Below are 18,748 nucleotides of genomic sequence, written 5' to 3' on the forward strand. Positions count from 1 at the left end.
TGAAGAATTTGGCTTCTGTGGAAAAAACAAAGTTAAGAATGGGGTGAGGATGAACTCTTCAGGGGAAAAAGAGTCTACTAAACTTTTCCTTAAGAAATTTAGGTCATTTGAAATAATGTGCAAAAACTAGTTTGTTTTTCATAAAAACTCAAATTTTTCCTCGGGCACCTCAGAATTTTCCATTTCTGGTCAACATCTGAAAGACAAAAGAGGAAGTGTGACCTGAGGTAATTATGGTCTGACCAGGAGCGAAACAGGCCCCAGACCTCACGAGGAAGCTCCACCAAAAGAGGAACAGGTCCCTTTGACTTAGAAAACCAACGGCTGGGGTTGAACGGCCGCCCCTAATTCAGAACAGGTGCAGGCCCTCTGGCCGTTTGCTGACAGGCCAGGCGGAGGGGAGGAAACAAGAGGCAGGGAAAGCGCTGAGGCTCCGAGGTAGTCGGAGGTTCCCGTTGCTAGGGAACCGCTTCCTGTGCGCTCGCACACAGCTATTCACACAGCACGGGAATCATCCCTCTCGGGCTGCGAAGGAGACGAGACAGCTCTCAAAGCTCAGACGTCCCAGTAACACCGGGCAAGGCCTGGCTTTTCCAGCAGGCGCTGAAGAGCCAAGAGTGCCAGGAAGAGAACAAGAAGTGAACGGACATCTTGTTTTCATTCAAAGAGACAGAGGGCCGACCCCCCTCCCACATTTACCTACCCCGATGTGTCAGATGCAAAAGTGACCCCACACACAAACACACGTGCACACACGCGTTTCCTATCAGTTCCCTGAGAGCACGTTTCACTCATTTTCAGATGCCCGCGTTCTCCCACACAGCGCTTTGCGCTCAGCTCTCCAAGTTCCTTGAGTTCTGTTCCTTCATTTCACGAAGAGTAACGGAGGATCTGGTTCTACACACACTGTGCCGAGCGCTAGGACGCAGACAAAGATGCACGGATACCATCCTCCCCTCAAGAAGCGTCCTGGTCTTGTGAGACCCGCACGAGTGACGATTAGGTGTGGCTACGAAGGACAGTAACAAAAATAACAGCGGTGTATACGAGATAGAAGCTTTCGTTTTCTGGTTCTTACACATAAAAGAAAGATCCAGAGTTGGTATTGAGCCCCAGAGACCAAGGCCTCTCCTGTGTTTTATCCCCAGTATCCTTAACATGGGGCTCCATCCTCAAAGTTGCCACGTGGTCCAAGATGGCCGCCACAACTACCCATCAGTGTTCCAAAGAGGAAGAAGGAAGGGCGTGCTCTCTTGGGGGAGATTTCCGGGAGCCCCGTGGTAGTAGACGCTACACTTGAAATCTTTTTATGAACAACATTAAAGCCCTTTCCCTTATGTTATTGTTTTGGGGGTTGTGAAATCACTCTTATTCGTATAGTTACTTTTTTGTTCATTACAAAACTTGTAGCATCTCATTATGGCAAATTTGGAAAAAACGATTAATTCATCCCTAATTCCAATATGTATTTAAGAACCATGAAAATGTGTATTGCATACTTACGGTGCTAGAAGCTAGGACTCTAAAGGTAAACAACTGCTGTGAACATTCTGTTTCCTTTCCCTCCATTTTGTAAAGCTCTGCAAGCTATGCATCGGTTTTTGTGTTTTGTGGTCGTAATTAGGGGAAATAATTTTATATCCTCTGTTCTTCACTTCACATGAAATCATTAGCTTTTTCCCATTTTACTACATGACTAAATTTTTAATAATTTAATAATATATACTCATAGTGAAAATTTAAATGTTATTTAAAAAATAAAAAACAACCCAGTCAAAAGACAACAAGATACCTCTACACACCTACTAGGGGGGCCAGAATCCAAAACACTGACAACACTAAATTCTGGCAAGGATGTGGGCCGACACGCAATTTCATTCACTGCTGGTGGGAACACAAAATGGTGCAGCTTGGAAGACAGAGCAGCGCTTTTTTTACAAAACAAAATACACTCTTACCATACGATTGAGCAATTGTGCGTAAGGTGGATATAAGTATTGTATAAACAACTGGCAGGGGGTAAGACATGTCCACACATGATTGTAAATCATGGGCCATAAGGGAGGTCTTGGTGAGATTACTTCTCAGTATGTCCTCCATTATTACATCAAGGCTATAGAATTGAACTTGGACCTTCAAGCCTAGGTGTGATTTTAACAGATGAATAGATACTCTGTCAGTGGTATGTAGGATGTATAAGAGCAGGTAAAATCTGGATGCACAGAGACCCGTTAGGAAACTGTTAAAATAGTTTGGACATGAGGGAATAATGACCCAAAATGGAGTGTAACAGCAAGACTGAAAAAGTTGGAATAGATATGAGAAACATGGCAAAGGAACTCAAAAAGAATGATACAGAGGTTAAGTAGAAAGAAGGAATCAAACATGGCCTTGGAGCTTGAAACCAAGGTGGACAGTGACACCATAAACAGACATCATACAATTGGATAGAAGAACCAAGTTTTAGGGAAGTTTATTATTATTTTTGATTCTACCAGATTTAAATATAATGGCCCAATAGAGTGAAGCAGACTTAAAACACAGACACTCGGGACTTCCCTGGTGGCACAGTGGTTAAGAATCCACCTGCCAATGCAGGGGACACAGGTTCAAGCCCTGGTCCGAGAAGATCCCACATGCCGCGGAGCAACTAAGCCCGTGAGCAACAACTACTGAGCCCACGTGCCACAACTCCCGAAGCCCACGTGCCTAGAGCCCGTGCTCCGCAACAAGAGAAGCCACCGCAATGAGAAGCCCGCGCACCGCCACGAAGAGTAGCCCCCGCTCGCCGCAGCTAGAGAAATCCCGCGCGCAGCAACGAAGACCCAGCGCAGCCAAAAATAAATAAATAAATTAATTAATTAATTAAAAAAATAGAACATAGATTCTCAACTTCACCAAACTTTAAAAAAAAAAAAAAAGGTAAAGACTCTCATTTCTTTACTTCGTCTCCATCAAAGCATGACTTTATATGCCCAGGGCAACTTCCAAGAACTCGACCCCGGCTCTCCCTCCTTACAAGAAACCGGGAAGGTTACCCTTTCTAAAGGGCACCCGAGCTAAGATCCCTGATGATAAACTTGCTCAAATCAGAATGATATAAAATCAACCCTCTCATATGGTACTGCTCAGACATTCTTAACTCTGTCCAGAAGACATTTGGTATTTGCAGAGTTGCTGAAATGGCTAAGAGGGTAGAACTTTGGACTCAAGCAGACTTGTGTTGGGATAAATGAACACTTTAAACTTGAGTTCCCTCATCTGCATAGTGGGAATAATATAGTACCAATTCCATAGCGCTGTTAAGAGGATCAAATAAGAAATCCATGTAAAGCGCTTAGCAAGGTCCTTAATGAAGTGCAAGTACGTAATAAATGTTAGCTGGTATTATCGTTAAGTACCAGGTCGGCATGGTTACCAGATGTTTTATGTTCAATTGTTAGAAAAGAACAATTCAGATGATGTGATCATGAATATGCGAAAATCAAACATGGAAGCTGGACCGGATTAACTAAGGATAAAATCAGTCCGTTGTAAGAGGTAAAGAACAGAGAAAGTTGTAGTCACCTGAAGGAAGTGATACAATTATCCATTTTCCTGAAGCCTTTTCAAATTGTCAGAAGGAACTACATACTGTGAACCCCTTAGAGCAGGGCAGCTATGAGAAGAGTCCAGGCACAGAAAAAAATGGCAAAGCATGAACTTCTGGAAACATGGCTATTAGGGTTGAGGGGAGTAACAGGTTCCAGGTGAACAAAAAAGCAAGAAGGCAAGACTTCAGGCCCTGTCTCAGTACCCAGGGTAGCAGCAGGTTCCAGACACCCTTGCTGAACACACAGACAGATGAACTATGTGACCAAAGGCATGGATGCCCCAGTGTTCACAGGGATGGCCAAATACTAGAATTGGGTCTTTGCAAAACCCTGACTTTTTGAGTCCTTGGCCTGTTCTGCTTCTACAGCTTGAAAAAAGCCAAGGGCAATTTGTCCCTTTTGTCAACTTCTCCTTGGAGAGGAAAGCTGAAAATCTCCATGATTACTATACGCACGGGAGTCACGCTCGATCAAAATCCATGTAAAAGGTGCCAGGCACACAGCCAGATGGGCAAATGCTCACGAAGGGGATCTTACATCAGGCTTGCTGAGCCAAGGCAGAAAGAGAAGTCTTTGGCTGCAACCCTGTCAGTGAGAACATGGGGGCTCCTGAGTTCCCACCAAAGGATGACCCAGAGGAGAAGACTGTGGCCCCTTAGGTGACCCCAAGTCCTGCAACGTCCCACGTCATCACGGTGTGAGCTGGAATACACTTCTAGCGGCTCAGCCGCACGCATCCGTTACGTGGTTCCTTCTCCTGGTGGTCCCCTGCATAGCTGCCAAATGTTCGTAATCCTCCATTCCTGAAACCATGAGGAGCCTCTGAAGAGTATAGCGTTAGCCTCTTACAAAGAAGAAACCATCACTGCGGGGAACTTCAGAGAACCGTGTAAAGATCACTGGCTGAGGTAAGCGCTCGTCAGCTTGAATAGCATTCCCTCCTGTTTCTATAGCAACAGCCCCTGCATCATCTTACGTGCTCCTCAACCCACAGGCAGGATGGGGAGGGAACATCTAGAGGATGCAACCCCAGCTGATTTTGTTTTAATCGCTTAAGGATGCAGGCCTGGTTTGGCCAGTTTCTGGCCAAATTTCCTGAGAGAAATCAGAACCTAGATTTTTACATGAAATTTTCCACCTTTTAAACATTGACAACCGATTGAAAAAAATTTGGAAGACTGTGGGCCAAACAAAACACATCTATAAGCTGAGTTGGCCCTGTGTGTAACATCAGCCATAAGCAGTGAAAATCAACTTGCGGGAGTTCGGAATTACTCACTGTTTCTGAATATCTGTGTAGCTCGTAGGCTGAACATCAGCTCTTGGCTATAATTCGGTTGAGAAAGTTGTTCGTTAACATTTTACTATCAGGTTTGACTGTCTCCTTCTCCCATCATCTCTCCGTGATGAAGGATAAGGAACCAGAGGTGTTCTTTCCTAAGCTGTTTGTTTTTAACCAGGTTCAAAACAGGGTAGATGATTATTCTTGTTCACATGGATCCAATCAGTAACTAAGCCGAACGTGAGGGCCCCTGTTCGGGGCTCAGAAAGAAATGATTCAAATCCACTCTGAGACTCAAATCAAGCACGTTCAAAATGAATCAAACTACGGCAGTACCTAAGCAAATATGCTCGGTGACAGTCAACTTCAAGATGGAAAATTCTCATTCCTTCTTACTAATCCTTAACCATCCCCAGTGGACAGGGAAGGATGGAGGGCTGCAGTCAGAAAAAGGGAATTTTAAGAAGCTTGGCTACGCCACCATTTTGACCAGTTAATAAGGTAGTAATCAAAGCAGCTATTTTGCATTTAAGTATTTAAAAAAAATTTTTTTTGAAAGGTTTTCTTTTTTGAGATTTCAACCAGGCTCATGGATATGCTTTTAAATGTGTTATGATGGGGCTTCCCTGGTGGCGCAGGGGTCGAGAGTCCGCCTGCCGATGCAGGGGACGCGGGTTCGTGCCCCGGTCCGGGAAGATCCCACGTGCCGCGGAGCGGCTGGGCCCGTGAGCCGTGGCCGCTGCGCCTGCGCGTCCGGAGCCTGTGCTCCGCAACGGGAGAGGCCACAGCAGTGAGAGGCCCGCGTACCGGGGGAAAAAAAAAATGTGTTATGATGAGTTCAGTGCAGGGACTGTCAAGGGACCCTCTCTTAGTTCGGATTCCGCCGGTGGACGCAGGAGGTGGAGGATACACCAGGAAGGGAGTGGGGTGCAGAGGTGGGAGGGGGGCAGCCGGCACGGGGCTTCATCCAGACAGCTACTTCCGGGGGTGACTGGGGTTTGACTCCGTGGGGCAACCCTGGGAGCCGGCGTGGCTCGTGCTCCCCAGCCGTGCTCCCCAAGGGGCCGGACAGCAGCGGTATCGGTTCATCAAGTCCCACCAGTGATCGCTCGAGGGCTACTCCTGAGGGGTCTTAGACCAGGTTCCGGGAGAGAAAGCCTCGGGCAGAGGCCTGCAGGTGCCGGAAGTGGGGCAGGTGGGCACTGAAGTGGAAGGTGGGAGGCGGGGTGCACCCGAACGTCGTCCATCCCGCCTCCCCGGTCTTTGATACGGACACTCACATTTTCCCAGTATTATTACATAAAGTGCTGCACAAAAGCAACTGTAGGACAAGTCCCTTACTGCCTTTTCAACCATGTTGCTTGACCCTGTGACCCCTTCAATATACGAATTCAGTAACAGTGGCCGATCCACCAGGAGTCACTGAAGTGTGTAGCAGAGTACGGCTGCCATGAAGCAAGTTGAACTGCAGCGTTGGGAGAGCAAGGAAATAAAGCAGCTGACTTCAGGGCCCCCAGGACCAAAAATGCCACTTCACTGAAATGTTTGCAGAGAAGCATGGGTAAAGAGCAACAAAAACCACGACAACAACAATCTGCCAGATGGAAAAACTTCACGTTTTCTCTCCTCAGAGCCTTTGTGACAATAATCAGCGGGAATTTCTAGATGGTGATTTTTCCACTCTGCATATCCTGAGAACAGGAGGGAAGGTACACTCCCAGGAGAGAGCTGGGAGGGCATCCAAATACGCTGCATGCAACACAAGTGCCATCTTCTTATTCATGTGCCGGGGAAGGAAGTGGGAAGTGGAAGTGGGTAGAGAGAATCCCCCAGGATGGAAACCTTTAAAGATCATCGCTGTACAGTTTGATTTATTTAATGCACGTGCTACTTTAAGCATTGCTGCTTTTGTATATTAATGTCACCTTCCCAATTCTTTGTCCTCTAAGGGGTTCTTACGGAGACCCAATAACACATTTTTTTTTTTTTTTTTGCGGTACGCGGGCCTCTCACTGCTGCGGCCTCTCCCGCCTCCGAGCACAGGCTCCGGACGCGCAGGCTCAGGGGCCACGGCTCACGGGCCCAGCCGCTCCGCGGCACGTGGGATCTTCCCGGACCGGGGCACGAACCCGCGACCTCCGCATCGGCAGACGGACCCCCAACCACTGCGCCACCAGGGAAGCCCCCAATAACACATTTTAACGAAACAACAAAATAATAAAAGAAAGTGAAATAGGGCAGAAACACATCTTGTCACACACACACACACACACACACACACACACACACACACACACACACATATATTAGGTAATTCTGCTCCAAGCATTACCGCACTGAAGATTTCATTCCTGGTAACCGATTGACGTTATGACCTGGATGAACTTCTGGAAAGCTCTCTGACTGCATGTCCATAATGCTAAGGGGACATAGGATCGGATGGAAAGTAGTACAAGACAAAAGCTGGCAGGGTGTCTCACCGTGCACATGCGCACAGCGTCAAAAGCAACCATCAGCTGTGCAGGTGCATTTCTGCTTCTCCTCAACGCATCAGGTATACCTTGAACACTAAAGGTAAAAAGCAAACACTAAAGGACTTAAAGCAAACCCTCATTTTCTTTAAACTTGTATTTTCCCATTTACAAACAATAAGCAGTCTGTTGAATTTCCTAAAAAAAAAGATCTGGAAATTCGAATCCAAATTACAAAAACCTATCAGCTCACACCAGTCAGAATGGCCATCAGCAAAAATTCGGCAAACACTAAATGCTCTCTGCCCATGGGGGGAGGAGAAAAAGCCAAGAGTGCTCTCTGGGTGACGCTTAGGAGGATGTATGCTGTGGTTTCAGAGCCGTGGGTGGTGTCATCACTGAAGAGCTTTTTGTCTAGGAGAGTGCTGAGAACTTGGAAACCCGATTTCCTCCATCTGACACCTTCTTGATGCGAAGGGTAGTGAGCTGGGAGCCGACTGACATATTTTAATAGGCAGGCCAGGAAGTCTGCCGTCACCGCAGACATGAAGCCTTCCCTGGCTGGCCACCCTCTCCTGCCAGAGGCCAACAATGCCCCCGGCCCCATCCCCCACACGCCCAGTCACCAGAGAAACATCTCCTCGGATTCTAGGGCAAGTCCAACTGACTTCACAGGTGAAGAAAACCCAGGCAAAAAAAAAAAAAAAAAGACTTTTTCCTACTGACCCTGATAATGCAGAATCTGTAAGTAAATTCTAGAAACATCTTCCTGTCTATGAATATATGTTAGAGCCCGTGGGCTCCTGTGCAGTGGTGTTTTAGTTCTCGGAATAGGGAATGTGTTACCCTCAGGGGACTTTGTTCCTTTGATGGGCCTCCAGCAGAAAAGCAGGTTGCTGCCATCACTGCTTCAGAAGAATGTATGTGATGGTGAACATCGAATCACTATTGTTTGAAGTAGACGCAGTTCTAGCGGGGCTCCTTAGACTAAAATAAAAGCATGGCAGCAAAGTCCCATAAAGGAGTCTCAGGAGGAGGATTCTGCTGAAAGTCATCTACAAGCCCCGGTAGCATTTTCTCTAATAAAAGGCCTCCCAGGAATCCTCAGATTATCTGTTCCACGTTTCAGAGAATGGAAAGAAAGTAAATTTCAGGATAAAGGAGGCGCACCTCCCTCCTGTTTTCTAACTTCCCTACCGGAACAATTTTCTATTCATTGGCTGCAGCCTCAGAAAGATCAGCAAGGAAGATAACTCTTTGGTGCAGTCAGAATGGAGTTTGACTGCAACACAGTTGGCTGGAGCAGAAACCTCATTTGGACTGTTCTACTATGATGTGAAAGTAAAAGCAGACATTTTGTCGGAATGATCAGAGACTCGGTCTCGTTTTCCTCACCTCCCAGGGCTCTCAGCCAGAAAGCCTGACTTCTGAGTCTCCTCGGGGGCCCAGCCTCACACACAAAGTAACATCACTGGCGCTTAAGAGGCTGCACAGTGGGACCCTGGTCTCACTTCCCCAGAAAGGTTACAAAAATACATACATTTTTCCCTCATCGCATCCATTTTTAGTTCAAGAACTGTAACCGTTTGGGGTTCGTTACTTTACGCTTGAATCACCTACAAACCACAGGAAATGAACATTTGACTAAGTGCAGATGACAGACAGCCACCTCTGCAAGTGTGCTGGGGCCCACTTGGCCCTAGGGGACCTTTAGCAAACGGAGAACATTCAGATGTGATTCTCTGACGGTCAGAGAATGGTTTCTTGCCTCTTACGAACAAAATGTTGCGATCTTGGGGCCCTAACAGCACAGGGTGAAGGCGAAGGAAAAGATAATAAGGATTCCACAGAGTCTGCCTGGATTTTAAACACATTTAAAATTGTTTCAGCATTCAAAAGTACTTGGCTTGCTTCTAAAGCAATGCATGGCAAGAGACGTGGCAAGATAGAGCCAACATTTTAAAAACACATATTACTTTTTTATTTTGGTGGGGGGAAACATAGCCATCAGAAAGGATGCAATTAATTTTTAAGAAGAATTCTCTCAAGAAAGCATAGCTGTCCTATGGATTGGTCTCATTGCCCACAAGGGAATGAATGAATGAATAAATTAAGATATGATTATGGGCCACCTCTGAAAAGTTGCTCATCTCCCTCTTTCTAGAAAACTGGTACTACATAATATCTATTCCTTTGGCTACAAATAAGATCAGCCTAAGCAAGATCTGTTGTTTTTTTCTGTCAGCTATAAACCTGAGTCTCTGCACTAAGAAAAGTAATGCTCAGTTTTAATCTTATTCAGTATCGATGCCTTTTATAAGCTGTTGTATGTATGTGCGATTCTTGCCTTGTTCCGAGGGCCTTTCAGTAGAAGAAGAAGAGATTAAATGAAGGCTGATCATATAATTTCTTCCCTACAATAAAAAGAGCAATCACAGGCGGCTCTGGGAAAGGAACACATTCCATGGAGAAGGAAAACGGAAAGAGCAATTATCCAGGGAAAGAAGGACCCGAGAGAGAGGGGGGGGGGCCTGAGCCACGCAGACCAAAAATCTTGACAACCCTGCTGCAGTAGCTGCTTAGAAACAAGGCATACACCCAGGTGAGAACACGTAGACTAATTCCTACCCTGTCCTCAGCACCTTCCAATAACTGGCTTATTGGGTCACATTGTCAGGCTTCAAACTGTGCCCTCTTGCTGACGTAGAGTTCTCCCTGGTTGGAATTACAGCCTCCTCCTTCACTGTCAGTAAAGCATCTTTGGTTTTTTTTTCCTCTATTATATGAGCAACACCATGGCCGCATCAAAGGATCTCTTAAGTATATGGAAACCTCTTCACCATAATACCTCCATCTCATCACCATTTTTCATGGGTCCATTACTCCATTCTTCCTCGTCACTGTGCAGGGTGATAAGCTTAACCCCATCCTTTTCTTTACTTTTGCCTTGAATGTTGTATCAGAAGGGTATAATAATTCTGTAAAGTGGCACCTTTTGATAAAGGATCCAGCCTCACTTGTCAACAGACATCATCCCTGCTCCGAAGGAACACACAGTCTGATGGAATCTTCATTGCGTGGCCCCATAACTCAGGGCCATCCAGTGCTCAGGTTCAGAAAGTGTCTAACCAGGCATTCCGGTTGTAGCCAGAAATGCCTCTCTTCTTTAATTGTTCGCTGACGTTTAAAATCCCTTTCACACCACCACAGTGTTTGCATTCCACAGGTAGATCTGTGGCTTAAAATACCAACAGGCTGAACAAGAAGCAACACAATATGTGAATTAACATGCACCGAGGTGTATGAGCCTGACTGCATGTCCTTCTGAAGGTAGAGAAACTGGGGCATGAGGTAGTGAGAAGGAACCCCACTGAAGAGGTGCAGGGCACCAGGAGGGCAGGCTGGAGGTAAAGGTAAACCTCACCCGTCAAATGAAACTTCCCAGCGCTGGTCTTGCTGAAATGCAGCACCAGCTGACAGCAACCCATGCTGCATCACATTAAAAGGGACTTGTTACAAATGGGCTCTCTATTTGCTCAGCTACATTACCCATAAAGTCAAGGGGGGATGCTACCTGATTCTGAGTAGGCATTAGGGTTCTGTCTATTACAGGCAGGTCACATTAAACAAAACCTCAGGGCTTCCCTGGCGGCGCAGTGGTTGAGAGTCCGCCTGCCGATGCAGGGGACGTGGGTTCGTACCCCGGTCCGGGAAGATCCCACGTGCCGTGGAGCAGCTGGGCCCGTGAGCCGTGGCCGCTGAGCCTGCGCGTCCGGAGCCTGTGCTCCGCAGCGGGAGAGGCCACAACAGTGAGAGGCCCGTGTACCACAAACACAAAAACAAAAAAACCCTCAGATGTACATAGACGCTGAATTATTAGAGCTCAAAGGACAGGTAACAATGGTGGTAAAATTTAAATACACTCCCAATTAACCTGTCATTGTCCCCTGGGTGGCCCCTGCAAATATAAATTATAGACCTCAGGATAAGGTGACAGATGCCAAAGGATCAGGTCATCAGCCAAAAAATGGGCAGAACTCCAAATAGATATCACTTTGGATTCAACTTACAGTATTTGGTTTTCACTTTATAAACACACCAGGTAATGTGTCTCTCTTCACAAATGGATCTCATATCTATCCTTCCAGACCCAACTCCTGTGCCACAATCTCTTGAGAGGACAATAAGTAAAGAAACCAGTCAACAGAAAGATAATTTGGTATCCTAATAAGTGTTGTGGAAAAAATAAAAACGGGCAATGGATTGAAGAGTGATTTCAAGGAATGACAAGGTAGCTTCTGGGACTGTACATTTCAGCTGAGAACTACTTGAAGAGAAGGAGCCAGTCATGCAAAGATCTGCAAGGGGAGAGAATCAGAAGAGGCCTGAAACTAAAGCAATGTCTGTTACTCGTGAGGGTAGGCACGTGGGAGGGCTGTAGAGGGAAATGCTGGAGCTGGATAATTACTAATTGTTTCTCCTCCATGTAAATCAGAGCAGGGTGCCAACTTCCCCCCCTCGCTGTGCATATTCTTTTTGTTACCATTTTTATTTTCTTAATTCTGCTCCCTGATTTTCATTAAATTACAAGAACATGACCCTCTATGAGCAGCAAACACATCTGGAGCCCTCTTCTAACCCCTCATCATATAAAACACCAAATTAAAGCCATTGGAAAATAGAAGCTGAGAGTATTACGATTTAGCTTTCATTATTATGAGGTCCACTAAACTAATGTTTATTTTTATGACCATTACATCTCATCATCATTACCCATCATAGGCAGAAGCTAAGTTATAAACTCATGATTTGTTTCTTTCCATATTATCTTAATCGAAATCCTATTATGGGGTAAATAGCTTTAGCAAAGCTGCATATTTAACTACACACTAACATAAAAAAAACCCTGCAAATGCATCTAGATAGCATTTTCCAAGGTAATCATAAATACTCCAGTAAAAAACTACACTACTTATTTTAGTATTACTGAATTTGAAATTTCTTCCTCATTATCACCATCTACTTTATTGCAAGTATTCGTTCAGCAAGAACTGAAATCAATAAAAGAAAGAAGAAGAAAAAAAGAAGCTATTTTCTGCATCATGACCAGATTGTCCAGATGTCGTGCCTGGAATACATCACAAGTGACATTTCTAGTCATGTTTCCAATCACTGGGAACATACAGATTTTTCCTTTGCAATCTGCAGAGCTTTCGGATTCTGCAAGCCTTGCTGTCAACAATAGCAGCCCAGAAAAGGAGGCGCTGCCCTGAATGGACTCTACCTGCTGCCATCTTCCTTTCCAACCCGAGGCGCTGTGGTTCTTTTGGGGATCCCTCTTCTTCCTGAATTCCAGTCCCACAGACCAGAGAAACAGGGAGAAAAGAAAAACAATGCATTAATTTACGGCAACACTTCTTGCAAACCAACTAATTAATATGAGATGAAGCTGTGAAAAAACTAGACCACGCCCTCATGAACTGAGGCTTCAGAGAAGCAACAAATTCAACAATAGCTGTCGAACAGGATAACTCTGTGGGTGCTGGGTTACAAACCCCACGGTGCCGTTCACGAGCAAGCGTCTGACTGTTGCCCCTGGAACTGTACAACCCAGGTGTTCCCTGTGACTAATACCTTTGAGGACATCAGTTACTTAAACACAGTGGGGTGGGTTTCTCTGTGAGAGACAATTTCTGCAAGTACATATGATGCAACGAAGAGAACTATGTTTTCTTTTTCACGATTGCAAAGGCTGATTTCGTGTGCCTTAGAAAATTCTGTCCTGGCTCACAGTTATTTTTATCTCTGGGAAGGTGAGCAAGCGCGTTCCTCTCTGAGTTCTGGTATGACGTTCTTTAATGACAATGCTGACTCCGATAGCATTGGTCAAAGTAGGTCCAGCTGGCGGGGGGTGGGGGTGGGGGGAGGTGTAAATTAAGAGGAATGTCTACATGAGGCTTTTCTAATTTTGTCTGCAAGGTGATTTCATGCTGATACGTTTACTTATTTTTTTTCTTCCTTGAACAAATATTCGTTGAGTTCCTGTAGGAACTAAATCTGTGGGACCCTAATCTTTAGGAGAGACTCCTTCTAACGTCTCATGGATGAATTATGCTGTAGGTAGTTCCCTACTAAGCTTCCTCCCTAGGCTGGCACCCTTTCTGCACATACTTTGTTCTTGCTAAGAATTTAGCGCAGTGGAAGATGTTCTGGACCAAAATAAAGCATATGGGGGTAGGGTTCCATAAATGATAATGACTCTCTAACCAGAGTGGAAAAATGGAACTCAAAACCTGATATTATTTATCATAGGAGCCATACCCAATTTGTTCTAAGTGTGCAGCTCCTAGGTAATATCTCATCTGGCCGAGAAGCCACCAGACTCTCAAGCTGGGTTTAGTAAGATAAATATCCTTTTTAATTCATAAAGATTAGTTTCATTAAATCACCATCAGTATCAACCCAGAAAGGAATTGACTTCACCTGTGTTTTGGGGAACACATTTTTTGCAGAGATAAAAAAATCATCTTCAAATGTTTAACACCAGGGACCAGTTTCAAAAATGTTTCCTACTTTTAAAACCCATGAAATTGTATTGACACAGGCAATTTGGTCAAACAGGCAATTTGGTCAAACAGGCCTTCGGTCCCATTATCTAGATTTTACACATTACAAGAAATTTTAACGACAATTGCTTCCACAGTTACGTTTCTAAAAAGGATGTGAATTAATAGATACCAAGGACATGTAAATGATTTAAAAAGCCCCATTACACAGCAACTAAACGCAGCAAATAACTTCTTGTTTCGCAAGGCCCAACAGAACAGTACAGAATAAAAACGTGAGGAGTTATTTTATAATATAGCCACAGGGAAAGTCTCTCAACACACCAAAATAATCTAGATAAAGTTGTTTCATGGATGAAAGGATTCTCCTTTGAGCCAATAGGACTGTTTACTTTTTTCACTGCTCTGAATTCCAGAACCGTGAAATAACTCAGCCCTTTAACTTTCTTCCAAGCCTATTTATTACTTCATTTTATGTTTCCCCTCCCCCAGTCTTCTCATTAATTACTAAAAATTGCAAAGCCCTGGAAGGATCTGCAGATGGAAGGATATTTGGAATCCGTCTGGCCAGAGAGCTCTCAGCAGAGAATAAACAAGCATCTGTCTTCAATAGTATAAACTAGGTTCTATTTAGAGAAAAAAGGCTGAGCTCCGTAGATTCTTGAGTTTCTTCTCTTCCGTGCAAGTCTGTGATTTGCTGAATTTGTTCTTACTGGCTTTTTCCCAGCAAAGCTAGAATGAAATGACAACAGTCCAACTGTAGTAGACATCTGTTAATGTTTCTGCCTGGCATTCACTCACTTTCTAATAAGTGTGTCCTGATGTCCTGATTTCCTCTTTAAAGTCATCCTTTCCCCCTCCTAATGAATTGTGGTTCCTATGAAACCACCTCAGTACACACACACACACACACACACACACACACACACACACCCCTCCCTCCTCACCGCTCCAGGGGTGGTCACATGACCGGGGCTGTGCCAATCAGTCTGATGCATTTCCCCGTGATTTGTGCAGAGTGGTCATATGACCCAATCTGGGCTAATGAGAGATTTTCTTTGTGCTTCCAGGAATACGGCTTCTATTCTTACCCACTGGTCCCAAATCCTGAGACAACTGTGGAGTGAGAGTTGGGCCGCTGCTGTCACATGCAGCTGGGACAGAAGCCCACACAAAGGAAGGCAGAGCCAAGAGATGGACTGAGTCCTGATGATATCATTAGAGCCCCTGATCCAGCCATGCCTGAAGCGACCTTAACCATGGACCTTTTGGCCTAAGTGACCAATTATATTTCTTTTTCTTTTTAAAAATACAGCCAAGACTTCCCTGGTGGTCCAGTGGTTAAGAATCCGTGCTTCCAGGGCAGGGGGCATGCGTTGGATCCCTGGTTTGGGAACTAAGATCCCACATGGTGCATGGTATAAAAAAGAAAAAATACAGCCAGGGTTCAAATCCTGCTCTGCCATGTAGGAACTCTGTGAGCCTCAGTTTCCTCATCGACGCTAATAAATGTAATAGTTTATGTTTTTGTGGGGTTGCTGTGAAGATCAAATGAGGTGATGGATATAAGAATACCACATGACTCACTACTAATATGAGATGGGGCGGCTCTTGTCTGCCCAGCCAGCAGCCACCCACCCCCTTCTGGTAAAAGCTGCTATCCCCTGGCCACAAGGGTTAGCCCAGGCAAGAAGATATAACCTAATTCAGGCTAGTTAGAGTGAGGAGGCTGGGACGTTTCAGCTTGGTTGGCGGATGTCCTCTGGTCTTGAACCCCTCGGGATGGAGCCCCAGAGCTAGTGACAGTCACATCACGCGAGATCGCTCAAGAGAATGAACCCAGCAAGCGGTGAGATGCAAAGGCAAAAGGAAGAGAAAGGGCTCTGATACCATGTGTCCCAGAGTCCTGCAACTTGTCTTTACTCAGTTGTTTTTTATTGTTTATTCCCCCGTTCCTCTGCCAACTGCCTGATAGCTTAGGTTGCCCCCTAACTTCTCCCAGCTCAGGGAATGCCCTTCAGATAACTGGAGATGCAGGGGAGCCCAGAAAGATGGGAGGAGTCATCTTAACCACTTCAAAATCTCGCTCCCACCACCACTGCGTCCACGGAGAATATTCCTCATGAGTAGAACCTGCAATTCACGAAGCAACCCAAGATCAGAGATACTGGGACCTTGACCAGAAATTTGCTTTATTGCCTGTCTACGTGGTGCCAGAGAGTCCTAGGTGCTTTTCCCAGTCTGCTTGTTGGAAACCTAAGTATCTACAGCAAAAAGAGGAGGTGTATTGGATCGCATGCTTTTGTAAAGCTGTAGTTCTCGAACTTTGATGTGTATGCAATCACCTGGAGAGTGTGGCCCAAATACGGAGGGTCCAACCCCTTCCCACTTCCACATCCTTGGGCCTCTGGATTCTTCATTAGCGCTCCCAGTGACGCTGATACACTCAAGCTTGAGAATCACTGTTGTAAAGGATGAAAATTTGGTCTGGTACTCAGACGGTATCACCGGGGTCCTCTCTTTCTCTCAGTCTCTCCGCTTGTCTGTTTCTGTCTGTGAGTCGCTTCCCGGGCCCCTCCTTCATTGCACAGACAGGAGCTCTGGGGCCACATCCTTTCAGCTCAGGTTTCAGAGGGGGACAAGGAGCATTTCAGGCCCTGCATTCATAATGCAGTCAGCCCTCCGTATCAGTGGACTCAAGCAACTGCAGATAGAATTTCAGAAACCTGTTTATATAAGGGACTCGAGCATCTGCGGGGAGCAGAGGGGTCCTGGAGCCAACGCCCCTGTGGATACTGAGGGACGACCGTGTCGAGTTCTAGGGGAAGCTTCCTATTGCTCTATCTTGGGTCATGTGCACACGCCTGTCAGGGAATGGGGACCCCGATCTTCCAGACCTACACCACTGCCCATCCCGTGAGCCACTGGAGGGACGGGGTGCTACAGTTGGAAGCCTCACCAGAACCTCAGAGGACGGGGAAGGTGCAGTTCCCCAAGGGAAGGAAGGATGCTGGCTACGCTGCTGTTCAAAATGTAGACTCCAAGGCGACAATTTTCCAAAGCCACAGGACTGAAAATACCTACTGCTTATTTAGTGGGTAGCCTGTGCCAGCAGCTTCATGTATGTTACACGTAACACGGGATGATATTCAAACTAGTTAACAGCCTGTGTGGTACAGGCCACCAACTAATCAGATGGTGGAGGCTCCCAGAGGTCCCTGGAGAACTGGCATTAACTCTCTACTTCCTGGACCACGCAGAGTTCAGGGGTGGGGGAGAGGAGTGATGTGGGAAATGGAGGGCTTGGGGAGCAGTTATTTACCAGTTGAAACAAAGGTGTTTTAATATTTTAACAGCCAATATTTCTTTCTTTCTTTTTATTGACATACAGTTGATTTACAATGTTATACCAATCTCTGCTGGACAGCAAAGTGACTCAATTTTACACATATATACATTCTTTTTTTAAAATATTCTTTTCCATTAGGGTTTATCCCAGAAGCTTGGCTATATTCCCTGTGCTATACAGTAGGACCTTGTAGTTTATCCATTCTAAATGTAATGGTGTGCATCGACCAACCCCAAATTCTCAGTCCATCCCTCTCCCTCCCCCCCAATCCTTGGCAACCACCAGTCTGTTCTCTATGTCTGTGAGTCTGTTTCTGTTTTGTAGATAGGTTCACTTGTGTCATATTTTAGATTCGACATATAAATGATATCATATGGTATTTGTCTTTCTCTTTCTGACTTAGTTCATTTCGTATGAAAACCTTTAGTTTCATCCATGTTGCTGCAAATGGCATTATTTTGCTCTTTTTTATGGCTGAGTAGTATTCCATTGTATATGTGTACCACATCTTCTGTATCCATTCATCCGTTGATGGACATTTAGGTTGTTTCCATGTCTTGGCTATTGTGAACAGTGCTGCTATGAACATAGGGGTGCATGGATCTTTCTGAATTATAGTTCTGTCCAGGTATATGCCCAGGAGTGGGATTGCAAGATCATGTGGTCTATTTTTAGTTTTCTGAGGACCCTCCATACTGTTTTCCACAGTGGCTGCACCAACTTACATTCCTACCAGCAGTGCAGGAGGGTTCCCTTTTCTCCACACCCTCTCCAGCATTTTTAACAGCCAATATTGTTCTTACTGATGCACACCTGCTGAATATTTTCAGCCCTGAATATCATCTTTACAACCACACTTCTAAAGTATACGTACATCCCAGAGGTATGCTGTAATATGCTAGAGGTATGTAAAGCCTCTCTCTGGAGCATCAGTTTCACTCAAAGATTTGGGAGGAAAAACATCATTTGTACATTAAAACAAATCTGATTCCATTGAGGAAGGGTAAGTAGAACAGACCTAAATGTTTATGATGAGCACGGAATGTCAAGGAAGTTTGGAAGCAGGGACCCTGACACAGAGGTACCCTGTAGACAAGGTTGAAAAGTACTGTCAGGGAAACTGCAATGTTGATACTCGTGTCCCCCTTATGCAGATGGGTCCCTGGAGGGTTGAAGACTTTGACTAAAGGTGCTTTTAGGTGGGGCAAGAGTCACACCATCTTCCTGGGTCAGAACCCCAGCTCTCTCAGCAATACCATGATGGCTTCATTCAAGTTTGCTCCTTGCTGGTGTTATTTTTTTTTTTTTTAATTTAAGTGTAAGTGGAAAGAACAGATAGTTATTGAATAGCTATCCTTAGTGATGGGACTAACGGAAGAGAACTTTGGGTAAAGAAGTCATAGTATGGTTTTACAGAGGAATGAGTGATTATTACTCTTAGCTAGGGAAGAACATTTCAAAGACACACCATTGTGTGATTCAAGGTT

General features: G+C 45.2%; 1 protein-coding gene across 1 annotated transcript in view; it reads right to left on the reverse strand.

Annotated features, from left to right (window-relative positions):
• Positions 1-18,748, reverse strand: part of FAM107B (family with sequence similarity 107 member B) — a 220,526-nt gene that overhangs the window by 124,466 nt on the left and 77,312 nt on the right. Inside the window, exon 2 of the mRNA XM_059059241.2 lies at positions 12,631-12,691. Coding sequence (XP_058915224.2) covers positions 12,631-12,691 — 61 coding nt within the window. The remainder of the gene's footprint in view (positions 1-12,630; positions 12,692-18,748) is intronic.

Source organism: Kogia breviceps, chromosome 3, assembly GCF_026419965.1.
Source record: "Kogia breviceps isolate mKogBre1 chromosome 3, mKogBre1 haplotype 1, whole genome shotgun sequence".
NCBI classification, from domain to species: domain Eukaryota; kingdom Metazoa; phylum Chordata; class Mammalia; order Artiodactyla; family Physeteridae; genus Kogia; species Kogia breviceps.